The sequence below is a fragment of the Microtus pennsylvanicus genome, chromosome 16 (assembly GCF_037038515.1).
Source record: "Microtus pennsylvanicus isolate mMicPen1 chromosome 16, mMicPen1.hap1, whole genome shotgun sequence".
NCBI lineage: Eukaryota > Metazoa > Chordata > Mammalia > Rodentia > Cricetidae > Microtus > Microtus pennsylvanicus.
Genome location: NC_134594.1, coordinates 41,702,516 through 41,727,587, shown reverse-complemented (window position 1 = coordinate 41,727,587; position 25,072 = coordinate 41,702,516). Strand labels below are relative to the sequence as shown.

General features: G+C 36.3%; 1 protein-coding gene across 1 annotated transcript in view; it reads right to left on the bottom strand.

The window, feature by feature from the left end:
* Positions 1-25,072, bottom strand: part of Fstl5 (follistatin like 5) — a 405,920-nt gene that overhangs the window by 110,208 nt on the left and 270,640 nt on the right. Inside the window, exon 9 of the mRNA XM_075950900.1 lies at positions 17,517-17,637. Within this exon, the coding sequence (XP_075807015.1) occupies positions 17,517-17,637 (121 nt within the window). The remainder of the gene's footprint in view (positions 1-17,516; positions 17,638-25,072) is intronic.

Below are 25,072 nucleotides of genomic sequence, written 5' to 3'. Positions count from 1 at the left end.
GACAGTCAAACAGACACACTAGGACTTTTCTGAGTCCCAAAGTTGAGTTCTTCATTTTATTACTCTTTCTATTGTTTGTTCTAATCTATTCTTTTTTTTTTTTTTTTGTTTTGTTCTTCTGCCTTCATGTTTCCCTGCTGTCTCTCTTGATTTTTTTTCTAGCTAACTCTGCCTCCCAAGTGCTGGGATTAAAAGCATGTGCCTGGTTACTAAGTTAATTTTCTCTTTTACAGTTTATATATACCAGCAAATTCTTTCAAGCAGTATAAAATTGCAATGTAGTTACTTTCCATTTTTGAGGTGAATGATTACAATGAATCCAGGTTTTAAAAAAAAGCTTGTTTTTCATATGCCTTACATGGCTGAATATTTTACATTAGTAGAGGTGGAAAACAAGTTGTCCAAAGAACATACACTCATATCCAAACAACTTTTTATAGATTAACAAAGTATAGATAAGCAAGGTATTTTTGTCAGCTATTATATTTGTTGGCAGGCTGCATTTAGTGGTTACAAAGTAAAGATCAATCTTTTTATCATTTATATCAAAAGGTAATCTCACAAGAAATCTTTAAAGAATCACAAATCTAAACTTTTATATATGAAAAACAATCAGTCAGATGTACTTTAAATCCTTAGGGTGCACACCAACTCATCAACAGGTTTTTTTTTTATATCAAGAATCTGAGGGCAGACATAGGCACAAGGAATTAATTATCACCCTTGATCACCAACCCATGCTAACAAGAAAGGTACTTCAGGCTACAACAACACAGCTGCCATTGTTCATGTTCCCTGACTTGTTGAGTTCCATGTTCAACTATTAAAAGTGTGTCTTTATAAACTTAATTGTTCCCCAAGATTTTTCATCTTAAAGCCATTAACAAAAAAACAACCAAAAAACAAAACAAAATCCCTTAACTTTACCTTAACTCACTATTTAAAGTTATGGTTTGCTATAATGCACACCGAAACCAATGGCCACATCTCCAAACACTAACATTAAAAGAACTTGAGCTATCTTGGCTTCTGGGACTCAATTTTCTTAATTATCAACCTAAGTCTATAGGGTTCCTCAAGAGAGACTCTTAAGTCCTAGTTGCATGACTCTTCCTTGTTCTTATTTTCCCTCCTCTGCAGTCCCTGCTTTATCAGGGGTGAAACCATATCCTGTCTTTACCTATATTAATTTTCCCACTAAACTAATCTCTATCACAATCCCTGACTATATTTATTAAAAACCCTCTATCATCAACTTCTATTTAAGCTAACATGATTATTATATAATCATTGCTTCAGATGAACAGTACAGCATAAGAGGAAATCTTCATAATAATCCACAAGTAAAAATACCCAATAGAATGGGATATTTCCATGATAATTATATTACATCTAAGGCAGTGGGGATCGCCCCACATCCATTCACATCATGACAGATAGCAGAGAAAAATGGCAGTGGCCAACATGTAAAGGCACAGCTGTAACAACAGACATTTGGAGCAGAAGCCCTCAGGGCCTTTTCTACTGAAGATTCACCCATCAGTGCCTTGCATTCTGGTGGGCTCATCTCCTCAAGTGAGGTGCCACCTGTTGCTGCTCTGACATGGTCACAACATTAGCTACAATAGCCATTATGTGATGAGGTCCCTTGTGAGCAAAGATGCCTGTGAGTCTTCAAGCACCAGCATTCACAGTACAGGTCACATTTTTCTTTGCTATGAATTATTACTGTAATTTGCCCTTACTTGGTTATTAACTTAACAACAGGGAGAAAATAGAGTTGTGCTATTGTTTTTTTTTAATCTCTGCACACACTATATTAGATTTTGGAAAACTGACAGGCCAAAGTGAGGTTGGTAAGATAAATTCAGAAGAACCTGGGGATTTTGAGATGGACTCTGTGTCAGCACACTCCTTGAAACTGAATATTTTTGACTATGCCAGTGTTAATTTCTACATGCTGTCTTAGTAGGTAGCATTAGACCTTCTTAAGTAAGGGCTAATTAGATTTGTTACCAGTGGGGATCATCAGAGAATATCTGTGTTCATGTAAGCGGAGTTGTCTAAATGATCCAGATTTTAGGAAGCAGACTGCCTTATGTATAGGCTATCATCACTCAGTTTTAAGTTCCACAGACACAATGTGGTCTATTATTATTTATAAGGTTGAAGCAGATAAGTTCTTTTAAGAAACAATTCAGTTAGTTTTGATTTTTTTCTAATATGTCTATAGATATAATGGGACATTTTGGCTTTTTCTTTTCTTTCCTTGTTTTTAAAAGTTGATTTCACTAGCACAATACATAGGATAGTGATCTGAGTTATTAGTATCAGCTTTATGTAGGCAGTACTAAAGTGACTTTCAATGCTCTGTTATGCAGGAGGGTCTTTTAGGCTACTTTACAGAGGTACGTGACATGATTCTTGAGCACCATCCCATTGGTATGTTATGTTGTTCTAATTATGTTGTTCATGTTAGTTGTTCCAAACCAAATGGTGTCTCTTTTTAAATTAATGAAAACATACTAGCCAAAAACTATGGGTACCAAAAAAAGTTTCTCATATTCAAGATATAGACCTCAAATACAGAAATTTATAAAGAAAGTTATAAAGGCCAACATCTTTCATGTTTTCCTGGGTATAAAGGATGTCTATAACTTTTAAATTCTCAAATGTACCATAAGTTAAGAAATTTGAATAAGGAAAAACTTAATGAAAACTTTTAAAAACTAAATCAGAAATGAAATTATTTTGTTCTGTTTTCTTTACGAATATCTAAGAAGTACACTTACTAATGATATCAAGTATTAAAGAATGAAAACAAAAGTAATAAAAATGCAATAGAGCCTCAGAATTATTAAGAAGATATATTCAAGGACTAAAATAATCAAATATGAATAAAAAGTTAAAACTCTGAATCTGCCCTGCCTAAAATGTACATATACATACAAAGGACTCTTAAGGAAGGTATTGAGTTGAAGAAGAAATTTTAGTAGTCTAGCTGATATAATCTGAAAAGCCAAAAGAACTATAAATCCCAGGGAACAGATATTTTTGATAGTATCTAGAAGCAGGCATGAAGAAAAACTATTAATCAAGTATAAGCATTTGTTTTGAAAATATTGATTCATAACCATAAGTAAGATATTACCCTAGATACCTAAATACAGTACAAGAGAGAGAAAATGTCTGAGATGCCAAGAAACAAACGAGCAGTTTCTGCTTACAAAATGGCACCCACCATGGGGTATGATCTACATAAGACCTAAAACAGATAAAAAAAAGGGGGGGGCTTCTATACCTACAAAAATGGGAGACAAGGGCCGCTTCTTGGTAGCCACATTTGTTGTGTTTTTTTTTTTTTTTCCAGATAGGATCTGTTTGCTGTCAGTCATCAGAGGCATGGCTCCTTTAAGAGAGGCTTCCTGACTCAATATTAGCAGCAACAACTGTTTGGCTTCTTTGAAAGACAGTTTTCTGGTTTGTTCTGGCAGCAAGAAAAGCTCTGGCTCTTTCAGGAAGCTGAGCACTTGAATGGGGTTTGTGATCAGAGTGCTATAAATTATTTGATGATAGCATAGACCCACTGCAACCCTGGAGACGGGGCAATGAGTTTGGCTCACATGCCTTTGTCAGAGCAAAGAGGTAGGGCCATGGAATGATCCTAGCCAAGTCTGCTTAGCATTTAAGAAAAAAAAAGCATTCCTGGTCAGAAAATTATTACAGATACATAATAAGATAGATTCAGACAGAAAGGACCTCTGAATGGGTCACAGTGTTGGATATAAATGTATATAGGCTTGGGAGACAGAAGAAAAAGAGTATAGAGAAGAGTACAGACAATCATAGATTAAAGGAGTCAAGATAATAAATTAAATATTGAAAAGTAATGAGTTAAAAAATAAGACATGTAAAAATAAAATATAGTCTGTATTATGTATATTATTGTCTTTCCTTTAAATTTTTTAATGTAAATGAGCTAAGTACAGAGAGACATTTTATTTTACTTGCTGCTAAGCTAAACCATCATATATATTTTAAAGGCATGTTGACTTCAAAATCTGAGTCCTAGGACATGTTATTTTGGAAAAGTTCTGCTTTTATTCTACAGAGGAGTGGAACCTGTGGATTCCTTCCAGGCTAATGTGGTCTGATGGAGCAAGATCCTTTAAATGGTCTCCTTGAACACTAAAAATAGTTTATCCAAGAAACAGCAAGAAGCAGTTTAGAGAAAAAAAATGCTCAAATTCCCCAAAATGGTATATTATATAGAAATTAATATTTTTCATTGGTATGGATCTTTGTCTATTGATACAAATTTAAGGTCAATTTTGTTACACTGTGTATATATTTTTCTACTCTTATTTAAAGTATTATGTTTGTCCAGCTCATTTAAAATATAATACATAATTAAAATTATGGATTAATAGTTATTTATAATAATCAAACTTTTAATTAAATTAGTTAGATTTTCTAGATATACAGAGATATATTTCAGATGGATAACTATCCTTCAAATCTTTCAAAGATCTACAGAATAAGGCATTTAAAATGTTTTAAGGACTTAGCCATTTCTCAACAGTGAGACATGACTGTTTCTGGCAACCCCAATTACTTCAAGAGGATGATGAACATCAAAGGGTCACCTTATGGAGTTTGCTAGCCATTTGGGCAAGAAATTAGTCTTTCATGAACTGCTTGATGGTATGCTGTAGAAAGTAAGCAATCAAGACCCACAGAAAATTGACTGCTTAATCTGCCAAAAGAAGGTAAGACAGTCCTTCATGGTTCCTGCTTCATGGGTCTGCCAGACACTCTGCAGGACACAAAAGAAAGTGACAACGAGCTGCCAATATAGGTGAAACAGTCGTTCAAATTTTCTGCTTCATGATAAAAATCTGCCAGATACCATGGGTCTATAGGCTAAATATGGATGCTCCAACATGATAAAAGAACTTTGGGTGGCTGTCTTTCCAGGCAGCAAGCTGTCTCTGTCAATTCTAGAGTTTTGAAAGTTGCTTACAATGCACTTTCTGTTTACTTAGGTAACATATCCTTCTGGGATCTTTGATGGAGTTGAAGACAGATAGTTATAGTTTTCCTTAGTTATGATAAAAGATAAATTATACTTGAAGTTTTAGACTCACAAAGAAATATTGTAACTATAATTCTTGCTTTATAACTCTTTTGTTATATGTAATTTTACTAGGTTAAATTTAAAACTTTCTTTTATATTTAGATAGAAAGGGGGAGATGATGTCAAATCCCCCTCTGTATGCTGTGAGTATGATTTATTACCATTAGTTAAAGAAGAAGCTGTTTTAGCCTATGGCAGGACATAATATAGCCAAGCTGAAAGAGATATATATAGAGAGTAGGTGGAGTCAGAGAGATACCATGTACCTGCCGAAGGAGGAAGATGCCAGAAAATTTACCAGTAGGCCACAGCCTATTGATAATACATAGATTAATAGAAATGGGTTAATTTAAGATGTAAGAGTTATCTAGAAATATGCCTGAGATATCAGCCAAACAGTTCCATAATTAGTAAAGTTTCTGTGTGACTATTCATGTCTGGGAGGCTGGGAAACAAATGAATAGTCTCATACTAAATAATGAAGTATAAACAAACTTTTACTTTGAAAGATTTGCTACTTTAAAGATATATTATTAAGCATTTATACAAATTGTGGATAAAATTGTACAAAATATTTTAAAAACAAGTCTAAAGTTCTGAGATTTCTGAAGGTATTTCAAAGTGATACTGATTGCAGGGATTGTGTGACGTTTTCCTCTAGACCTAAGGGCACAAGAGTGGGGAGTCTATTGATTTGAGAATTTGAGGTTAGGAACTGCCAAGATAAAAATATACAAAAAACAAAATCTGGGGAAGAAAATAATGGATTCTGTCTGGACACAGGTTGCACACTGTTTGATTGAAACAAAGCCCCTGGGTGGGATTTTCCAAATCACTGAGGACAAGGTGGAAATATTTGCTTGAACTGTGAGTGCTTTTGGCAGACAGATGTAATATTTTCCTATCTCTCACTGTGACAGTTCCCAGAGGACAACAGAGTGAGACACACAAGTCCAAGCCTGAGCTAGAAAGCAAAGCATCAATAAAAAGGAGGAAGAAAATTTCTTACAAACTTCCTTTCCAAAGGGGGAAAAGAGGGTACAGTATAGATTAAAAAGATGGCTAGCCTGCTGGAAGAGACTGATCTCTCCAGAGAGAAAGAATGGAAGAAGTAAGAGAAACTTAGCAGTATAAGGAAAAAACAAAAAAAATATTAAACACAATAAAAACAGCACAAGACGTTGAACATTTATAACCCAAGACAAGACTACATCACAAGCTGTCAGTGAAGAGTAGGCTTGCTGTCATCCCAGGAGAAATGGTCTCCAGAAACATTAATCATAGTTTTGGTTTCAAAATCAGGCAAAGAAGGTGTACCAGCTCAGTTTGTACAGGAATTTAATGTGTTCACTGTGAATCCAACTTCATAAGCATATGGGATTCTGTGGTAATATTAGATACAAAACTGCTTCCTAGAGACAATCTTATGTGATCTCAGAAGTAGCCTTTGTCATTCCTCCTTCAAGATAGCTAGTAAACCCTATGTTCTTAGGAAAACGATAGGCCACACACACACTGGATGTATCCACTCTTATAATTAGAACCTGATACCCTTCTCAGAAACTCTATCTTGGAATGAAGTGATTGGCAGTCCAGGCAGAGCAGAGAATGCTGCTAATCACGACCAGGTTTCATTGTAAAAAAATTTTAAGTTTTATGTAAAGCAAAGATAGCTAACACAACCCTGAGTAACAATATAACTACTGGAGGAATTACCATCTCTGATCTCAAATTGTACTACAGAGCTATGGAAATGAAAACTGCAAAGGGTTTGCAAAGAGACACAGAGCTCAGTGGAATCGAATTGAAGACCCAGACACAAATCATGAACACCTGATTTTTGATAAATAGTTCAGAAATACAAATGGATAAAAGACACCATCTTTAACAAATCATACTGGTCAATCTGGATTTTTGTATGTAGAAGAACCCAGACAGATCTATATTTATCATCCTGAACAAATAAGCTTCAAATAAATAAAAAATCTCAACAAAAAGCCAGATACACTGAATCTGTTAAAAGAGAATGTGTGGAATGGTCTTGGAGTGAAATAACACTATGGAGACCCAAAATTCAAATTCATTTTTAAAAACATAAAGCCAAGTTAGATATAGGTTTTGTTTATTTTAGAGATTCCAGGAGAAATCCTGGTCCTTGAAATTTCTCACTTCTTATAGAGTCTTGCTTTTGTGGGCTGGGGGCCGGCCATGAGTTTGCTTCAACCTCTTGTTGTTGCATCAGATACCATATGTCCTTTTACCATCTCACTCACGTTTGAAAGAAATTATGGTTTTGAATTTGTGTAATTATACATGAAGCCCACGTGAATAACAACTTAATTGCCTTGATTTAAGAACCTCCACTTTGCTTTTTAATGTAACATTCATATATTTAAGAGAACTAGTGTATGGGAAGAGTGTATCACTCTTAAAAACTTTAATCTCTCTATCTCCCTCCCTCCCTCTTTGTTTGTCTCCCTCTCTCTTGTTCTCTCTTCTCTCTCTGCCTCTGTCTCTCCTGCCCAATTTGAGCAACACTTTTATTTTCTAAACTGAAAACTATTCTTCTGTTACCACAATATTTCATTTTTTTTGAAAAGCTAAAAGAAGTGATGGAAAAGGCGGGTTATCTTTCGTGTAGTGGCCAAAATCAATTTGCTAAATCATTGCTCACTTTTGCAGTCTTTTGTCTAAAGTGCTGTACCAGGTAAGGAAGTGAGAGGAAGTAGTGGGGTAAGAAAAACTGGAAGAGGGGGGAGGAGGAATACGAGGAGAGGCAAAATGAAGGGCCGAAGAAAGAAGAGTGGGGAGGAATTGGGAAGGGAGAAACAGGAGGAAGAGGAGGGAAATGCCGGAACAATAGAACACCCATTAACGGACAGGTAGCCAGAAGATAATAGAACATCCATAAACAATAAAACCGGAAATGGTCTATCTAAAACTCACCATCCAATAGGAATATCATTCAAAGAAATACAATTAAAAACACATCTTGTGAAACAAATTTTTTAAGAAATATATCAGTAGTATGCCTAAACTTCAAATCATTAAAGAATGTTGGCTAGGGCAATGGAAAACTTGGTAACCCCAATTATCACAAAAAGGTGAGGATTACCTAAAATTCTAAATAAAGTATTTATGGTATTGTTTTGTATATAAAAAAATTCCCTAAAGTTATTTGATATTTGGTAAATTAAAATACCATTTTATGTGGGTTATACCTTACTTACAAATATTTTATAACACTATTTCAAATATTAGAAAAAAGAAAGTAGAAAAATGAAATTAAATATGCTGCTTTCAGGTTTTTAGAATTATACATGAAGTAGATAAATATTTAAAATAGTTTTCAAGAAGTTAAGTTACATGTTTAAATTAATCTGAGTTATATCCAACTGAATTAGAGAGAGGTATAGTTTAGGTAGCTAAAATTAATAACAATAAAATGAAACTATAAATTATGTAGAGTTAGGCTGGCAGCAAGTAATCCCAGATGATGGCTGACAGAGGAGAATTACAAATCAAGGCAAGCTTGGGCTATATATGCAGTCCCTGTTTAGAAGGAATTGTAAAGAAATAAACAGCTATTCATTCCAATAAAAAGTACTGGACATTGATATAAAGCACAGACACTATCATTTGAAAAAAAAAACCTTGAGATGAGGGATGCTTGAAGTCACCGAGGAGTGATTCTGGATAGAGATGCTTCAGTCACACTCAAGCCTTATTTTTGAAGCACTGTCACACTCAAAGGGAACAATATGAGGAATTTAGGAAGTGCTTATACCTTAATCTTTGGACAGTTTTTATAGCTTACAGGGACAAATAATATTCATTTGGGATTCTTTAGAATTTAACTCCTCTAATCTTAATTTTGTAGATAAGTAATAATGATGACATTTGAAAATTACATTTTGAGAATCGTCATATTCTTATGAAGAGAAATTTTCTGAAGAATTCACAACTAAGTTGATGATCGTCAACATTGTCTGACCCTGGCTAGGACATTTTTAGTGTGGAGAGATGGAATGTTGCAGAAAATGAAGAAAGACTCTTCTGGGGATCTTCAGTCCCTTTTAAAAGGGACTATCATTTGCCCTCAGCCATGAGTCTGACCTAACATCCTCAGGACTATTAGGTAAATAGTACTTTGATAAGTTCTCAGACCTAGCTGACCTTTAGTCTCCACCAACACAAAGCTAAAATTGTCATAGTACTTGAAGTCCCTCATACTGTCTATTTACCTCATATCTTCTCCAATAATTGGGTAAATATATTTGTTTATGCACTTCCTATTGTGCTATGACTATAAAAGCTCCGTAACCACTTACACATGGAGCTTCCATTCAGGTCAACTGGAATCCATGGTTCTTAACTGTGGTTCCTTCCTCCTTCCTTGGCTGTGAGTAATCTACACCTAACTCCATTTGAATCAAGATGTGTGCTTTGATTCCAATATTTGTGGAATAATATTGTCTATTTAGAGTATGTAGATATTATTATATAAAATCTAATCACAGAATAAATATTTAAGTTGTTTAAAATACTGTAATGCATTATAAGTGGGTATAGGCTAGCACAGGCAACATGCAATGGGTAATCCCAGATCTCATGAATACACTGTTCCATTATGTTTTGAAACCTTCCAGAAATCTGTTACCATTAGAATTTTCCAGGAGGAGCAAAGAAAAGATAAAAGTAAGTATCAGATAAAGGACTTCCCTGTGTCTGACTATGTTCAAAAACAAAAGCAAGGACAGAAGTTAGTCTCCAATAGTTTATTTGAGAGGAAATAAGATAACCGCAAGAAAAAAAATAGATTTATAAACACTATTATGATGGCCCAGAAGAACTTGATTCTAGTGTTCTCCTTCTGAAAGATTGTGTAGAACATACTTCAGAATGTTCCACTTGCAGGAGAAGGAAACTAAGCTTCCTTCCAATTGACAAGTCCAGCCCTGGGGAATAACATCCCCAACATGTTGCTTCTGCTTTGAGAGCAGCTGATAGACATTTAGGAAATGCTATAGACACAGACTCTGGCAGCAAGCAGCTGCAGGTGGTGGTTGTTCTCCAGCACTGAGTGCTTGTGCTAGACAAGGAGCTAGCCAGATACAACTTGTTTCCCAGAGCCTTAGCAGGAAGAAGAATAAGAATTTCCGTCATTGATAGCAACCACTGTGGGGTAACAACCCTCCTACTTCACCATAAACTTAGACATTCATGCTAACTTTCTGTTCCTCGGAGTAAAATGCCCTCAAATTTTATGACCAAATAAAATACGATATTTGTTAAGACATAGATGAATCTTCACTGCACATGGGATTGCTGGTCTGATGAGAGGAATCCTAGAATTCACACTTTCAGGTACTGTTTTGTTTGTTTTTCTTTTCAAAAAGGACCAACAAATCACCAAGCCATCAAAGCCTCTCATTCCTAGCCTATTATCTCATTATGTGATAAGGACCATGCAGAGCCTGGCGGCTTCTTTCTTACTTCTTCTTTATCTCAGAGCTTTCAGAAATATTTTATTCTTCTCTGAACTTTGGCCATGTAGAAAGGTTAGCAGGGCAGGGTTGTTCCTGAAGACAAGGCTCCATGCTGCTCCTGGTACAGCAGGAAGTTTAGCTCCAGAGAGCAAGGATCAAACCCATCATAGTTCTTCATTAAAATCCCCTTGTCAGCAGTGAAGATTAGATTTCAATACCTCTGTGCCTGGATTTTCTTTCAGACATTTTCCGATTTTGATGGAGAAAAGTACAAATGTTCAATATAGATATTTTATAAAGCCAACAATTCTATTCGGAAGTTTTTGACAAAAATGGGAGGAATGAATTTCTTTAATATTATGTGTGAGGGCTGCAATGTGAATGGCAGAGCAGTACGAGCATACATAAAACTCCGCTGTGAATATACACAAGCATTTTGCCCAGAGGGAAGAATAAACACTGATGACTTTTAAAATTTTCAAACATTCTGTATTGTAACCTTAAGATCTAAAGGCAGTTTGCTTTATGTGAAGAGAAAAATAAAAGCATGAAATGAATTCCACTGTAGATTCAAAATCCTTTGATAGAAACATAATGCCTTTTCAAACAAGGACACAGAAACATGCTTATATTTCAGCCATCCAATCTACATTGTCACAAAAGAGCCATGGCCATAGGGAGACTTTTATTCTGTCAAAACCCTGAGAGATTTAAGTTACGATGCATTTCAAAACCCTCAAATATTCTAATATCTGTTGTGGTTTTTCAGGGATGGTCATAATAATAGGTCATATATTTGTTTTCCATCATTAATTAATAGGTTGCTGGGTATACTATTTTAAATTACACATAATAACATAACTTCTCAAAAGTATTTTATTTTTATTTTTTGGCTTTAGAAAAACATAACAGAGATTTTTAAATTTCCTATGTAAGGATATACTGAACCCATAATGCACTAGCTGCTTTGCATTCTGCGGAACATTCTTGGTGTTTCGCCTTTGTCAGTCCTTGTGCCCAAATATTCTATTGTTATTGGCCAATAGTAACTAAGTGATGACAGTTTTTCTATATTGATTTATGTAAAAAACACAAGTGTGTTATAAGATAGTATATCAAATGCCAAACACAGCAAAAAACAAAGAAAATGAAATGTTTAAAAATTCATATATGTTATAGTATTTTTAATGAATGTTATTATTTTCACATCATAAATAAACTCTATTTAATTACTTCTGTTCAAAGTACTCCTAGTTAACAGAACTCTTTTTGGCAATGATGACTTGTAATGTAACCAATGTTTTTTCTTTCCTTAGTATTCATTAAAATTTTGTTGGTAGAATATTTAAAGATCACAGAAGTATAATCTTTTTCAGTTTAATGAAAGTCAATGAAAATTATTTTTAGTGCTTTTATTAAAGCTCCTTTAAGTGTTTTCTCATGAGATGCACCATTTTTCTTACTTCTATCTTTAATTTTTTTCCTGAAAAGAATTTCTGAGAACATTTTGAAAACTATGAGCTGCTGTGAGCATAAACACCCTAGAATTTCTACTAGGGAATATCTTGTCTGAGCCACCCAGGTGCCCCTGCTTACACATCTAACTAAGTACATCTCTACCTCTTATGAGTTCTCATTTTTGTTTTTGGGATGGGCTAAAATCCCAACTGCTGTACTTACGCTTCACGTTCTACTCTAGCTGCTCCAAATAGGTAAAATATTATAATCCATGAAAAGTTTTTATTGTACAAGTTTGTGGCCCATAGTGGCTGAATTTGATCAATCAGAACGATTACATACTGTGTTTCTTTTCTTGGATAAGGCTAGAACCAGCAAATATAATTTAAAACATCTGAGCTTCTGAGTTTCTTAGGAAACCTGTGCTGGCTAGTGTCTGTCATTTTGATACAAGCTAGAATCTTTTGGGAAAAGGGAATGTTTGTTCAGAAAGTGCCCCTACAAATAGTATCTTAAGGGCAAGCCCTTGAGTTGCTTTCTTGATTATTCATTGCTGTGGGAGAATACTTCCCTCTGTGGATGGTACCAATCCTGGGTAGAGTGGTCCTAAATTATTAATAAGAAATAGGTTGAGCAAACCTTGGAGACCATGCCATTGAGGAATTCTCCTGCATTCCCTGCTTATGAACCTCCCTTTATGTTGCTTTCTTGAGTTCTTGTTCTGACTTCCCCTAGTGACTGATTATTACCTAATAGTACAAGATGAAATAAATCTTTGCCTCCTCAAGTTGCTACAGGTAGTGGGGTTTGAGCACAATGAAATCCCTAAGTAAGACAACATCTCACTGGCCCATGAACCATTTGTTTCATACTGTAAACTGTTTATTATTAGCAGATTTCTCCAGATGTATGGTACAGGCCAATGGGGACACAGGGAAACTACTCAGGATACTCCCAGGAATATTGGTTGCCCTTTATAAACTGATGATGAGACCATATCACTGAAAACAGCATTTACATACTTTATTTAACACAGAAAAAATGACCTAGTGCTTAGCTAGAACCTTCACTCCTCCTGACCAGTGTGCATGGAACATGAATGTACTCTGCAATGTTCTAGAGGAGAAAGGCAACCACCAACCCAAGTACAAAACTTGCTATCAACAAAGGTGACCTGCTTGCATCATAAGATGGTTCTATAGTGACACAATCAATGTAGGAGTCACCAACAACTATCTGATTGAATTTAAGACCCAGTCCTTGAAGTGGAATTCAGCGACCAACAACCTGAGACTACATAGGCTATGAAACTATAAGAAAACAATACTACAAATACTACCGTTCTGATAAAAGAACATAAAAAGCAAATGAATCCTAATGACTTCCTGCTGTACTCATATTTTGCTCAGCCATCATCAGAAGTTTTTCTGATGGGAACAAATACAGAGACCGACAATTGGACCATGGGTAAAGAGTAAAAAACTTTGGGACACTTAGTTCTAAACATGATAACATCATCAAATCCATCTTCTTGTTCTCAAAGAACAATGCATGAGAAAAGGCAGAAATTCTAAGAGCCAGAGTTGATGGATGATGCCAAGAAAATTGTGTCTTCCAGAAATGAACTCACAGAGACTGGAGCATCATGCACAGGGCCTGTACAGTTTTAAGCCAGAAGGGAACCCTGCATGCAGAGGGGAAATTAGAAACAATTTTCCGTACCTAACCTAGAGACTATCAATAAATGGCAAGCACTTACAAATGAAATATAAGTGTTCTCCAGTGGCATTTCACCTTACTAAAGGGCTGGCCCTATGCTCAGCCAACATAGCCAACATGAAACAAATTCAACGGTGTTACTGTGTAAATTTTCTGTCTCATATTACTTTATTTTAGCATCTTTTATCTTACTGGTTTTTCTTATATAATATGGTTTCTTATTTTGTGTTTCTTTGTTTTGGTGTGTGTTTGTGTGTGTGTAAATGGATTCTTCTGTATGTGTTTCCATGTGTTTGTCTCTTGTCCTTTTTGATGTTTTGGCTTTTATTTTAAAATTCTAGTTTGTTTGACTCTTTTATTTGCTGGTTTGTTTTCTAAACAAAGAGGAAGAAATAAGGTATGGATTAGATGAAAGGGGAAATTGGAAGGATTTGACAGGAGATGAGAGAGGGTAAGTCATGGCCAGAATATATGTTATGGCTTTTCAATATAAGGGAAAACATAATAAATATTTTAAAGCCTAACAATAAATAAATAATTGACCTCACTGAAAACACAATGTCACCCAACAAACAAAAACGCAAGCAAATAAACGAATAAGGTGGAATGCTAGGGAAATAGTTCAGTTAATCATATATTTGCTGTAAATTTTAAAAGTGTGATAAAATATCATGGCCAAAAAGAACTTACAGAAGAAAGAGCTTATTTTATCAGTATGTTTGTATGTTTTTGCGAGTGTGTATGTGTGAGGCAAGGTTATAAAATATGTAAGCCTTTTCCTAATTATGTACTTCATCTAGCAAGTACAGATACACACATACGTATACTATATAAACACACAGAAAGTACATTGATTGACTAGCTGTCACAAACACAAGCACACACACACACAATCTTTAAATGGTTAAAGTCTATGTTTAAGTACTCACATCTAGCATTTAAACTGTATAGCACCATCCTATTTTTTCTTTTAGCATAACAGAAATTTTACATCATGATCCTGTTTTGATTACATCAATCCCATTCAGGAAAGGTTTGATATGGGGAATTCAAAGGGCATTAAAAGTAACTGGATAAATAAAATGCTGGCTTTATTTCTAATTCAATACTTATTTGAGAATCTATATACTTAGAAAATGGAGGAGCAGTTATAATTCCATATATATGGTTAAGGTTGATGGTACACAAAGATTCGTGATGGATGTCTCTTTCCTCTTCAACCATCTTTGAGAAAAACCTGACATCCGAGAACAAACGGTTTATTCACGGGGCAGAATAAAGCAGGGCACATACGTGGTGGCTGGGAATGAGTCCTACAACATAAAAACCTATAGTTTGGCTCAGGTCTCTGAAGTTCGCAGCTAGAGTTCAGTGAGTGGGTGACTTGAGAATAAACCTGCTTCAGAAGGGGGCAAAGAGCCGGAACTGTTGAAGGGCAGCCTCGTGTAGTAACTCTCCTGACCTCCCATGGGTCACACGCTCCCTGCAGCACATTCTCCAGCTTGTCTGGGAATACCAACTGCAAACCAAACATCCAGGGTAGCTGGTGAAAACTGGGGTTTTGTATTTTTGATATTTTAAAATATATCTCTGAAGTAGATGGAATATGGACGAGACTCATTAAAGAAGAACCAAGGGGCTAGGCTGAAAGATTAATGCTGAGACAGGCAATAAGTCGCATTAAGAGACAAAAATTAATTGCTAGCAATACGGTGAAGTAGAAAATCTGTGCTTTAATTATAAAAAAATAATGTAAGAAAGTTCAGGGTGCGGGTCTTGTCAGATTGCTTGAAGCCAATTACTACTACGAGGAAAATGAGGATGGGTCTTATTGTGTCTGTTACACTGGGCCTAATGTATTCAGACTGGAAGTAGCTACAGCATTGATTCAAGGGGACGAATGGCTCAGATGTTGCTCCAGTTCAAAGCACCGGAAACTCCAAAAACATATATGATTGCTCTGTTTTCTTCACTGTTTACCCCTGGAAGCTGACTTGAAACTAGACCCAGGGCGAGTTCCCTGCTGAGTTTGGCCCAGAAACCACAGTCTGGATCTTCTACTCTTGCATTTCATGGGGCATCACACTCCCCATATTTTCCAGCTTTAGTTTACTTTTTAACATCCTTTAAAAAAAAGACCTAAGTTAGCTTTGAAATCCCAATAGATGAGGAAGAATTTAACTGCAGATGCTCCTGCATTCATCGCCTGAGTGCTGGCATAGGCGCGCACCCCACTTCATTCTGTGCTGTAGACAGAACCCAGGACTTCATGCTTGCTGCAGAAGCACTCTGCCAGCTAAGCTAGACCCCAGCCCCATTTTTTCAGCATTTTAGAGCATTTTTAAAATTATGTTCCTGGATATTGGTTTCATCACACTCTGTCTGTCCCTTGGCATCTTTTTCTTCTTTGTAATTTTAATTCCAAGGCTCAGATCTCTAACTTCACATCCAAACTTCACACATTCTTAAGGTGATCCAATCAAGCTTGAGCTTGATTTGATTAAAACTTTAACTGAAGTACCTGAATACGCAACTATGTCTGTCAGTCTTCTCGTGACTTTTGCATCAATAATTATGCCTTCATTAACATATTCAAAGCTAATCCCACCCTGTCTCTTGGTGTTCTTGTCTTCATTGCAGGCTCTCCCTACTCCTCCCTCACATCTCTAAGACAAGTTTGCACTCATTTTCACACCTATCTGTCATTTCCAGTGACAGCAGCAGGTCTCCTTTTCAGCATTCTCCAAACCTGATCCCTATTGTATTACTGCTCAAGTATTTATTTCCCATTGATTACAGTATCTTAAGTATTCATTTATTTGAAACATTAAAATATCCCAATTCTCTACAATGCTCGCTTAGAAACCAAACCCCAATGTGTGTGTGTGTGTGTGTGTGTGTGTGTGTGTGTGTGTGTGTGTATCCAAAAGACCCAACTCTAGGCATCCAAACTCATAGCTTGAGTCTTCTTTAATGAATGCAGGCATGCATGCTGGTCACACTGTCAGCTCCTCAAAACAGTCTCTGCTTGGCTTTATAGATCACATGTGATACAGTATGAAGCACAGTACTAAAAACACATCATACAAAGGATTCTATGTCAAGTCAGGTTAAATCTGTGCTAAATAAATAAGCTTGTTTGATTAACACTCCAAAACACTGAATAAAGCATCACAATGTAAGACATGTTTCACATAAATAATAATGCAATTAAAAAAAAACTTAGGCAAAGACCCATATTTCTCGGGATAGTCTCAGTTTATAGGTAAGGATGCCTTTCATTCAACTCCTAGTCTGCCTCCCTCTACAGCACAGGTGTTGGAGTTACAACTGATACCAGGATACAAGGTAAGAAGGAGTTTTCGGTGCTGCTAATAAGAGTAATCAAACAGCTGGTCTGATTTAAAATTCTAAATTACTAATCTTATTGAATTCTAAAATTCATGTTTGTATAATGATTGGTACTTTCTACCAAAACCAATAACTTCAATTGCCCATCCTTTAAAATGTTACTTTGTAATAGTTTTTAATGACTAAATTGTTACTAATTTTTAGTGTTAATTTACTTGAGGACTTAAAAATGAATAATACCATTCTAACAGTAAGTCTAATAACTAAAATTTAGAATCTTTGTTAAAGTTAAGGTATTGCCCATTCAATTGTGAGATTATCAAGTGATGTAAAACTGTTGACAGTAACAGTATTCTTCTTACCATTCACTTGAAAGATGTGTGTCTGATGCACATGCTCATAGCCTTCTGCATAACAGGTATAATTGCCCATGTGTACTGTGGTAACCTTGGTGATATACAAGGACCCATCATCGCCAAAGTCCTAAAAAAGAATATAGATCAAGAGTTGGAAACTTGAGAACTTATTTCTATTCAGGAGTAAAATAAATATATTAAACATTTTTAAAGGATCTTAATTATCTATGTAAACATGAAGGATGCTGTCTTACCTTAATATTTTTTTAATACATTCCTCTTTTAAGAGTGAACTTCCATTGATAAATATGACATTCCCACATTAATTTTAAATACATGAATTAATAAAGTATAATGGTATAATTTAATTTTATACTTTGAATTTTAGATAAAGCTCTATCAAGAACTTACCTTACAACTAAAAATAAATTGCTAATTACATTTTTAGTTTGATAATTATCCACCAATTTTTATAATACTTAGAAATGTAAATATAAAGAAAAATACCTATCAAGTTAGTATGTTCTTAGTGTAAGCATTTATAGCCCTATCCTGAAATATATTTGTTTTATTTTGTTTTGTCTGAGGGACAATGAAGATTAAATCATATTTTAAATCTTGCTAAACATGAACTCTGACATAATACTAAACTCTAAGCCAGGATTTAAGTTTTAAAGGTTGTAATCTACTACTGGTCATTTGAATAAACAGCCATGCTTTTATTCAAATTGGTTTTTGGGAGAACAAAGGCATAACCATTCGTGGGGAAGCATATTAAAACCGCTCCTCTGTTTATCACAACAGAGTTCCAGCATTATCCTTGGAACTGCAGGGTACAAACCAGAAAATCTCCTCTTTATACATCAATGTGTGCAGTGGGGAAAACTGTCAAATCTGTTTTTAGGTTCTTGGGAAAAACTGCTCTAATAATCTCCAGAATCTTTATTAAAGCCCAACTGCCTGATCCCTGTGAGATGCAGTTTTGTGGGCATTTGGGCCTCTCTTCTTCTCACCTTTGTGCTTCTGTGATAACTTTGAACAAGCTTGAACTCGTGCTCCCTGTGAACCCCACTATCTTCACAGACTGAAGGGGAGGGAAAGACTTCAAGCCCCCTTCCATGGGGAAAGGTTTCTGTGGGGACATTCTACAGTTATCAAAATCTTATGCTTCCATGACTTTTCTTTACTTAAACAAAACAATCAGGTATTCCTCTTTTTAATAATTCTGTCCCATAGTCCTTTGGGGAAAAATCACAGAAATTTTAAAGATATTTTCTTGAACATAGATATTATTAGAGATAACAGTACACTGAAGGACACTTTTAAAAGCAAAACTGAAAAATGGGACAGCCACACACCAATTGACAATTGAGTTTTGACAAAGATGCCAGAACTATACACACAGTAAAAGAAAGCATCTTCAACAAATGGAGTTGGTCCAACTTGATAAGTGCATCTTGGGTGCATATGCCTCACCCTGCACAAAACACAAAATGCAATTCCAGACAGATCAGTGAAGCCGATACACTGAGTCAGAAAGAGGAGAAACTGGGGAATAGCCTTGAATTCATTGGCATGAAAAATGCTTTTCAAAATGAACTCTGGTAGCACAGAAACTAGGAACAAAACTTAATGAATTGGATCTCATTTGACTTTTTGTAGACCTCTCTGTCTCAAGCATCCTTGATTGAAGGAAGAGAGCAGCCTCCTCTCTGAGCCTCCCAGAACCTCCACATTCTGTCTGTGTTGAGTCCTTTCAACTTGACAATACATTAACTGTACAAAAACATTCATTGAACAGATTTTTCTAACAATGCAAACTCTAATATCAAATTGCACTTTGAATAAAGTAAGGATCCTCTCAACACACCTAAAGGCCACCTCAAGTGTTTGCTGGGCACTTTAGTATCTCAAGTACTATGTTGTATTTTAGTTTTAAATATAGAAGATGATCCTTTGCTTAACCCTTTCAGGATGGCGGTGTCATTAGTTTCATTTTACAAATCAAAAGGTTGAAATATGATGCCATGTAACATTGTGGAAGTCTTCAAACTGGGTTCCATAATTTTTATCATGCATTCTCCTCTTCATATCCTCCATTAATTCTAGCTTTAACTTAGCACTACCTATTGCTATTTTACATGGACATCAGAAATATTCTTAACCTTCTTCTGAGTGTCACATCTCTAATCTTTTAGAATACTACATTCTCTGTACTTTTCTATTCTAAGCAGTTTCCCTGAACTCTGTGATTTTATTGCTCAGTCATGGTTGAGAGCTATGGTCTGAGATCAGGCACTCGGGATTCAGGAACAAAATATGTCCTCATTCTGAATTCCATTACAGCTTCACAGTCTGCCAGCCAATAGACCCTCCGTAAGTAGATTAAATCGTATGTGCCCCTTCCCAATTATAAAGTAGCCTCAAGCACGGATGTCTGGGAAGAGCTGATGGGAAAAAAATTCCAGATCATGTATTCTGTTGAGATTATCGCTCATATTCATTTCAAAGCAATGCAAGCAGAGAAGAACATATGTAGTACACTTTCAAACTTAAGAGAATTCTGATGGCAGCTCCCCACTGACTACAGTTAATCAAATAAGAGTAACATCAAAACACTTAACAGTCAGTGGATTATCAGCACTGATAAGAGCCCACAAGAAAACCGTGTTCCAGTGTTGTTATTCAGAACATAAAAGCTGCATTGTTGGCCTATATTTCTTCAGAAGCATTGTTTAGCTAGTTATATATAGTTAAAAAGATAAACCCAATCTATTGAAAAATAGTTTCTAAATTTAAATTCAGTTTTATTTTTATATTATGATATGAGCTTTTAGTAGTGAAGATTTAGCATCAGCTAAAATGTTTTAAGATTTCTATATATATATATATATATATATATATATATATATATATATATATATAATCGAGTATATAAGAGTGTTTAGATAGGGAAAGGGAAGATAAGAACATCATTATATTATAATCTCAAAAAATGAGAAAAATATGTGCTAATGAATAATCAATATCTGTTTCTCAATATTTCTTTCTGCATTATTTAGTCATCCCCAGTTCTTAATCATGAGCACTGATGCTGCTCACTTCACAGTCGGCGTGCAGTTTGGTGCTTCAAATAGACACAGTGCTTAGTGAGCATGCAAATGAATTAATCAATACAGTCATTATAATTCCTGTGTTTTAGCTCCTACTCAATTACTTGGAAAAATATTAGTAACAAATAATATTTTAAAAACCATGTAGTTAGCAATTCAATTTGATTTTCATTTCTGAAGCAGTGAGATACCATTAACTGTGGTTATTTAGAGTTTCCAGAATTTCTTATACAATAGTTTTGAGGATGTTTCTTCACTATATGTATTATCATGTAAGCTATACTGCAATATACTATTTTTAAAATCAGATATTGCATAAATATACATTATTTTGTTGAATTATATATTGATATTTAATTTAGAGATTATAAAAATTCAATTCCATCTCATGGCTCATGTACTTATTTTTCTAGGTTAAATCAGTTCAAGTAGTCATGAAAAGTCTGATTTTCTAAGCTTGTAAAGAATCATGGTTGAAAGCAGGAGACTGAGGGATGAGAGATAAAGAACTTGCTTCCTTGTTTTATACAGAAAACAAGTAAACCTAGCAGCCTAGCTGAATAAATAGGAAGACACTGTTTTTCCTTAGATGCTTTGTCTAGAATAAACACTTGGTTTCTCAAGACAGGGTTTCGCTGTAGTTTTAGAGCCTGTCCTGGAACTAGCTTTTATAGACCACGCTGGCCTTGAACTCACAGAGATCTGCCTGCTTCTGCCTAGGAAGTGCTGGGATTAAAGGCTTGTGCCACCACTGTCCAGCTGAACAAACTCTCTTAAGTGTCTCTGATGAGGAGTTAAGGAAATGTAGCAGAGCTCTTGAGAAAATGCTCTCCCAAAACCTTCTTGTAGTAGCTGCTGAGAAGTGGTTATCTTGTGATTGAAACACACCAAACTACAGGGAACCTCTTTAAACCAAAAGATAACTGAAAAAAGTCAAGAAGTTCCTGAAACTGAGCAGATTCTCCTGGCGCACCTCTTCCGAGTGTGAAAAATAAAACTGTTGAGCATTTCTTTCAGACAAGACAAGCTGCAAGGAAGACTGAGACCAGACCAGCTCCCAGGGAGAAGCACGAACCAGCCAAGCTGACTACAAGAGCTTTAGACCAACAGAGTCACTTAAAAATGAACACTTTCGCTCTCTTCCTATCCCATCCAGCTTACATCCAGATCCCCCCACCCTCTGTTTCTCTCCCCCCTCCCTTCCCTGGTGGCAGAGAGCCTCCCTGCTCTGCCTGCTTGGGCGCTGGGTCCTAACCCCAAGCGTAGGGTAAAGGGGAGCTCGGGGGCTTCTTTGTCCCCATAGCCCGCCTGCAGCAAGCAGGGTGGGCCCTTTGTCTGCCAGCGAACCAAGCAGCACGGAGTTTCGATCAGGGCACCTAGTGAGACATCATTGTGGTGAGTGAGTGCTGCGGCACCCGGGAACAGCCCGCCTACACTTCCTGATCAACCTACAGGGCTACACTGCCCGGTACCTCCTCTCTCTTCCTATCCCATCCAGCTTACATCCAGATCCCCCTACCCCCTGTCTCCCTCCATCCCTCCCTTCTTGGGGCAGAGTGCCTCCCTGTTCAGCCTGCCTGGGCGCTGGGACTGAACCCGAAGGTGAGTGCAAAGGGGAAGGTGGTAGCTCCTTTGTCTCCATAACCTGCCTGCAGCAAGCAGGGTGGGCCTTTGTTTGGAAGCTAACCAAGCAGCAAGGAGATCGGAACTGGACTCCAGGAGAAACATCACGGGGGAGTGACATCACTTGGAAGGTACATCAGTTGGCAAGAAGACCTGATCCTGTAAAAGAAGATCCATAGGAGAATATTGGAAGGAAGAGATGGGGAGACGCCAATGCAAGAATTCACCCAACAATCTGAAAAACAACACGAAACCACCAGAAGCCAGCGACCTCACAACAGGAGGACATGAACACCTTAATCATGAAGAAGGAGAAAAAACTGACTTCATGACAGTGATTGACACCCTTAAACAGCATATAAAAAACGCCCTTATAGAAATGGATGAGAAGTATAACAGAAAGTTCGAGGAACTGAGTAAATCAGTGAATGATACCCTAGGAAAGCAAGGAAAAACAATCAAGCAGATAATGGAAACAGTTCATGATTTGAAAAATGAAATGGAGGCAAAGAAGAAAACACAAACAGAGGGCCGGCTGGACATGGAAAATCTAGGTAAACGAATAGAGACTACAGAAACAAGCATAACCAGCAGAATACAAGAGATAGAAGAAAGAATCTCAGAGTCTGAGGATAACATAGAGAAAATAAATGCACTGATCAAAGAAAACAGCAAGTCCAACAAACTCTCATCACAAAACATTCAGGAAATATGGGACACAATAAAAAGACCAAACCTAAGAATAATTGGAGTAGAAGAAGGAGAAGAAGTGCAGCTCAACGGTCCAGAAAATATACTTAACAAAATTATAGAAGAAAACTTTCCCAACCTGAAGAAGGATGTACCTATGAAGGTTCAAGAGGCATACAGAACCCCAAATAGGCTGGATCAAAAAAAAAACATCCCCTCGCCATATAATAATCAAAACACAAAATATACAGAATAAAGAAAGAATATTAAGAGCCGCAAAGGAAAAAGGCCAACTTACTTATAAAGGTAAACCTATCAGACTTACACCTGACTTCTCTATGGAAACCATGAAAGCCAGAAGGTCCTGGATAGATGTACTGCAAAAACTAAGAGACCATGGATGCAAGCCCAGACTACTATATCCAGCCAAGCTTTCGTTCACCATAAATGGAGAAAACAAAATTTTCCAGGATAAAAACAAATTTAAGCAATACGTAGCCACAAATCCAGCCTTACAGAAAATAATAGAAGGAAAATCACTAACCAAGGAGTCCAACAATGACCACAATAACTCAGACATCTAGAGACCCTTCACCAGCGCAACTCAAAGAAGGGAAACACACAAACTCTACTACTAAAAAAGTGACCGGAGTTAACAACCACTGGTCATTAATATCACTTAATGTCAATGGACTCAACTCACCTATAAAAAGGCACAGGCTAAGAGACTGGATACGAAAACAGGATCCAACATTCTGCTATCTACAAGAAACACACCTCAACCACAAAGACAGGCACCTACTCAGAGTAAAGGGCTGGGAAAAGGCTTATCAAGCAAATGGACCTAAGAAACAAGCAGGTGTGGCCATACTAATTTCTAACAAAGTTGACTTCAAACTTAAATCAATCAAAAGAGATGGAGAGGGACATTTTATACTCATAACAGGAAAAATTCATCAGGAAGAAATCTCAATCCTGAATATCTATGCCCCTAATATAAAAGCACCCACGTACATAAAAGAAACATTGCTAAAATTCAAGGCAGCCATCAAACCGCACACACTAATAGTAGGAGACTTCAACACTCCTCTTTCACCAATGGACAGGTCAATCAGACAGAAACCTAACAGAGAAATTAGAGAATTAATGGAGGTAATGAAGCAAATGGACTTAACAGACATCTATAGAATATTCCACCCAAATAGGAAAGAATATACCTTTTTCTCTGCGGCTCATGGAACCTTCTCGAAAATTGACCACATACTTGGTAACAAAGCTAACTTACACAGCTACAAAAAAATATTACTAACCACCTGTGTCTTATCAGACCACCATGGATTAAAGTTAGAATTCAACAACAATGCTACCCCCAGAAAGCCTACAAACTCATGGAAACTGAACAGTCAACTACTGAACCATACCTGGATTAAGGAGGAAATAAAGAAAGAAATTAAAGTCTTCCTTGAATTCAATGAAAATAAAGAAACAACATACTCAAACTTATGGGACACTATGAAAGCAGTCCTGAGAGGAAAGTTCATAGCACTAAGTGCCCACTTAAAGAAAACAGAAAAAGCACATATTGGAGACTTAACAGCCCACCTGAAAGCTCTAGAAAAAAAAGAAGCAGACTCACCTAGGAGGAGTAGAAGACTGGAAATAATCAAACTGAGGGCTGAAATCAACAAAATAGAAACAGAGAAAACAATCCAAAGAATCAATGAATCAAGAAGCTGGTTCCTGGAGAAAATCAACAAGATTGACAAACCCCTATCCAAACTAATCAAACGGCAGAGAGAAAATTTGCAAATTAATAAAATCAGAAATGAAAAGGGGGACATAACCACAAACACAGAGGAAATTCAGAGAGTCATTAGATCTTACTACAAAAGCTTGTATGCCACTAAACTGGAAAATGTAAAAGAAATGGACACTTTCTTAGATAAATACGATTTACCAAAATTAAATCAAGACCAGGTGAACAAGCTAAACAGACCTGTCAGTCGCGAAGAACTAGAAGCTGTTATCAAAAACCTCCCTACCAAAAAAAGCCCAGGGCCAGATGGTTTCAATGCGGAATTCTACCAGAACTTCCAAGAAGACCTAATACCTATACTCCTCAATGTATTCCACAAT